Here is a 3,804-nt window from a genome sequence, read left to right as displayed (position 1 = left end):
GACAAGGTGAGACACAGTTTTGTTGTGTGTGTGTGTGTGTGTGTGGGTGTCACAAGGTGAGACACAGTTTTGTTGTGTGTGTGTGTGTGTGTGTGTGGGTGTCACAAGGTGAGACACAGTTTTGTTTCGTCTTTTGTCTCAGCTTGTCAACATTTTAAATTGGGTGAAAAAACACAAAAAGTATAAATTTGTCACCGGGTGGGACATCGTTATTTTATTGTCTCCGCTCCGTGGACAAAAATTTTAAACGAGGTTAAAAACTCCCTGGTCAAAGCCTAGTTTGTGTTACAAAGTGTTCAGTTTGTTAGTGTTTGAGGCTTTATTGGCTGCTAGCACTGCATGCTTCCTGGGAATCTTATGATGTTCTTGAGTGCTCATAGGTCTGTGGGTGGTTGGTTGGTGCTCTAGTGTGGTTTGCTCCTTCTTTTCTATCAAACATCTATCGTCTTTATCTCCCCTCCTTTTTTGTGTGTTAGTTATTCTCTTGTAACACCTCTAATCTTCTGCACTTATATGACCTTATTGTGTTGCAAGTGCCGTAAAACTCTTACAAAACTTTTTTAAAACTTTGGTCTGTTGGTAATACAGATTGTAAATCACACAGAGCATGCTTTTGAGCGGGGGTGTGGGCTATACAAATGCTATTTATTATTATTTATCATTCATAATTTCTACTAATTTCCACAGGTGTTTTTCTGTGGGCGCAGTGACTACTTCCAAGCTCTGCTGGAAGACCACTTCGGGGAGTGTCAGCAGGGGGAGTCGGTGCCCACGCTCATCCTACACGACGTGTCTGTGGACGTGTTTGTGCGGATCCTCATGTACATCTACACAGACTCGTGTGATGTGAGTACTAGTACGTGTTTGTGATGTGAGTACTTGTACGTGTTTGTGATGTGAGTACTTGTACATGTTTGTGATGTGAGTACTTGTACGTGTTTGTGCGGATCCTCATGTACATCTACACAGACTCGTGTGATGTGAGTACTTGTACCTGTTTGTGATGTGAAGTGAGTACTTGTACGAGTTTGCGTGTGATGTGAGTACTTGTACGTGTTTGTGATTGAGTACTTGTATGTGTTTGTGATGTGAGTACTTGTATGTGTTTGTGATGTGAGTACTTGTACGTGTTTGTGATGTAAGTACTTGTACGTGTTTGTGATGTGAGTACTTGTACCTGTTTGTGCGGATCCTGATGTACATCTACACAGACTCGTGTGATGTGAGTACTTGTACCTGTTTGTGCGGATCCTGATGTACATCTACACAGACTCGTGTGATGTGAGTACTTGTACCTGTTTGTGCGGATCCTGATGTACATCTACACAGACTCGTGTGATGTGAGTACTTGTACCTGTTTGTGCGGATCCTGATGTACATCTACACAGACTCGTGTGATGTGAGTACTTGTACCTGTTTGTGATGTGAAGTGAGTACTTGTACCTGTTTGTGATGTGAAGTGAGTACTTGTACCTGTTTGTGATGTGAAGTGAGTACTTGTACCTGTTTGTGATGTGAAGTGAGTACTTGTACATGTTTGTGAAGTGAGTACTTGTACCTGTTTGTGAAGTGAGTACTTGTACTTGTTGTTACCTGGCAACAAAATGGTGGATGATTTTAATTCAGCAATATTCAGCAATATTTAGCAATATTTAGCAATATTTTTTTCTATACAAAGAAATCCTCTGCATATTTAGAGACAGTTATTCGTTATTGACGACCAGGATTTGATTATAGGAAGTGGACGGCTAAATCGAGTGCAACGGTAAGATTTTTGCAATTATACTTTTACTTTTGATCCCTGGGGATCCAAATTGTTGCTTGGTGAAGCAGAAACTAATCAAGTGTCACAAGGGAGTTAACACATTACACCCTAACTCGACTGGATCGATAACAACAACACCCTATCTCGCCCGGGATCGCCCAAGAATTTCCTTCCGTGCTCCACCCTTACTCGCCCACTCCGACCAGGCGTCTTTAGAAACGAAGTTTCACCTTAACGAAACTCTGGGGTTGAGATTTTGTTTTACATAATCATTGCAAAATGTTTCTTCTTCCATTTGATGAGGAAATGAAATTTTTCGGGTTAGAGCCAATCGAAGTGCGATGGCGTTTCCAACACTTTGAAGGTCTCTCGACTTGTTGAAAAGCAACACAATTGAGTTTGAAAAAGGAAATAACGATGAATTTGAGAAAGAACAAGCAAATGACAAATCAGATGAATCAGATATTGATGAAAACGTTGTAGCAAGAGTTTAGGGCGATTCAGATTTATCTGATGTAGATTTTAGATCAAGGGCCCGACCGCGAGATTGAGAGTGAGAGTCACGGGTTGGACACCCCGATTGAACTAAAGTTAGAACATTTCCAACAGTTTGTGCATACATAGTTATATTTTTCTGAAACTACATTCCTTTCTCTTTCTAATTTTGATTTTTTCAGGATTTTTGGAATTTGTTTAGTATTTTTAAAATTGTGTTTTTTAAACACTTGTATTCACGGGAGGTGGGTTCCTTCCTCTTGCTTAGGATTTGGGGGTAGACTTCCCGTCCAGACCCTTAGGGTGTCATGTGTTAAGGAACAGAAAGATTTGCTTCAGAACACTCATCTCTTTTTACACATAAATATGCAAATTAGTAAACGACATTTGCTGAGATAGATTTGTATACCAGGACTGGGTACAAAGACAATAAAGCCCCAAAGATGCTTTACCGAAACATAAAACAGATGCCTGGAGACATGTTTCTGTTAGTCAACAAAACGGTTGCTGATTTGATTTGATTTTAGTTCAGTATGTCGTCAAATGTGCTCTATCAAATTGAAAGACAAATTTCTTCCTATTTTTGGCTGTTTCACACATTTTCCTTTTTTGACTAAAAATTACAGTTGAAATTGTCTGGTGCGGTTTGTTCCCTCTTTCCTGTCAAATATCTGTCATCCGTCATCCTTATCTCTCCTACTTTTCTTTGTACGTTACTCTCTAGTAGTAATACCATTATTCTTTGTCACTTATGTAACCTTTTTTTTGTGTTGACTGTCTGCCTGTATGCATAGACGAAAAGAGCCGTAGATCTGCTACTATATAACGTATTTTTGTTGCAAGTGCCCTAGAACATATAATACAAAAAAACTAACTCAGAGAAGGATATCTTAGAAATTGGGTGGATGTGTAGATGCCTTGAATCTTTGTATTTTCGGTGGATATAATATGTAGATGTCTTGAATCTTTGTATTTTGGAGGGATATGTAGATGTCTTGAATCTTTGTATTTTGGAGGGATATGTAGATGTCTTGAATCTTTGTATTTTGGGTGGATATGTAGATGCCTTGAATTTCTCTGTTTCCCTCCAGCTACACGCAGATTTTGTGGGCGACGTGCTGATGTGGGCGGACATGTACCTCCTGCCGGGGCTGAAGCGACTCTGTGCCTCCTCCATGATGGCCTACGTGGATCTCTCCAACGTCGTCAGTCTCATCCGAACCGCTCGACTTTTTAACCTACCTCGGCTGGAATCGCACTGTGCAGAGTTCATCGCGAATAATTTGTCAAAGGTAAAATAAGTTTTTACATATATGAATTATGAAATTAGTGTTACAAAATAGGCCAGGGCAAGATCGACGACAAAAAGACTCGAGGCCTCGATCCCAAAACTGAAAAAAGATCGAGGAATCGAGTCCGATTTTCGACTTTGGAAGCTGCTTCAAGTGGGCTGTTTAGAGGCCATGACTTGAACACTGCTAAAAATAGCTCTTAAGATCGAGACCCCGAGTCTTGAACACTGCTAAAAATAGCTCTTAAGATCG

General features: G+C 40.2%; 1 protein-coding gene across 1 annotated transcript in view; it reads left to right on the top strand.

Moving 5' to 3' along the window:
• The window catches only part of LOC101847117 (ankyrin repeat and BTB/POZ domain-containing protein 1), a 15,603-nt gene that overhangs the window by 8,197 nt on the left and 3,602 nt on the right, over positions 1-3,804 (top strand). The window contains exons 10-11 of the mRNA XM_005100516.3: positions 688-846; positions 3,352-3,552. Of these exons, the coding sequence (XP_005100573.1) occupies positions 688-846; positions 3,352-3,552 (360 nt within the window). The remainder of the gene's footprint in view (positions 1-687; positions 847-3,351; positions 3,553-3,804) is intronic.

Source organism: Aplysia californica, unplaced genomic scaffold, assembly GCF_000002075.1.
Source record: "Aplysia californica isolate F4 #8 unplaced genomic scaffold, AplCal3.0 scaffold00250, whole genome shotgun sequence".
NCBI lineage: Eukaryota > Metazoa > Mollusca > Gastropoda > Aplysiida > Aplysiidae > Aplysia > Aplysia californica.
Note: the sequence above shows the minus strand (reverse complement) of the source record. Positions and strands in the feature narration are given on the sequence as shown.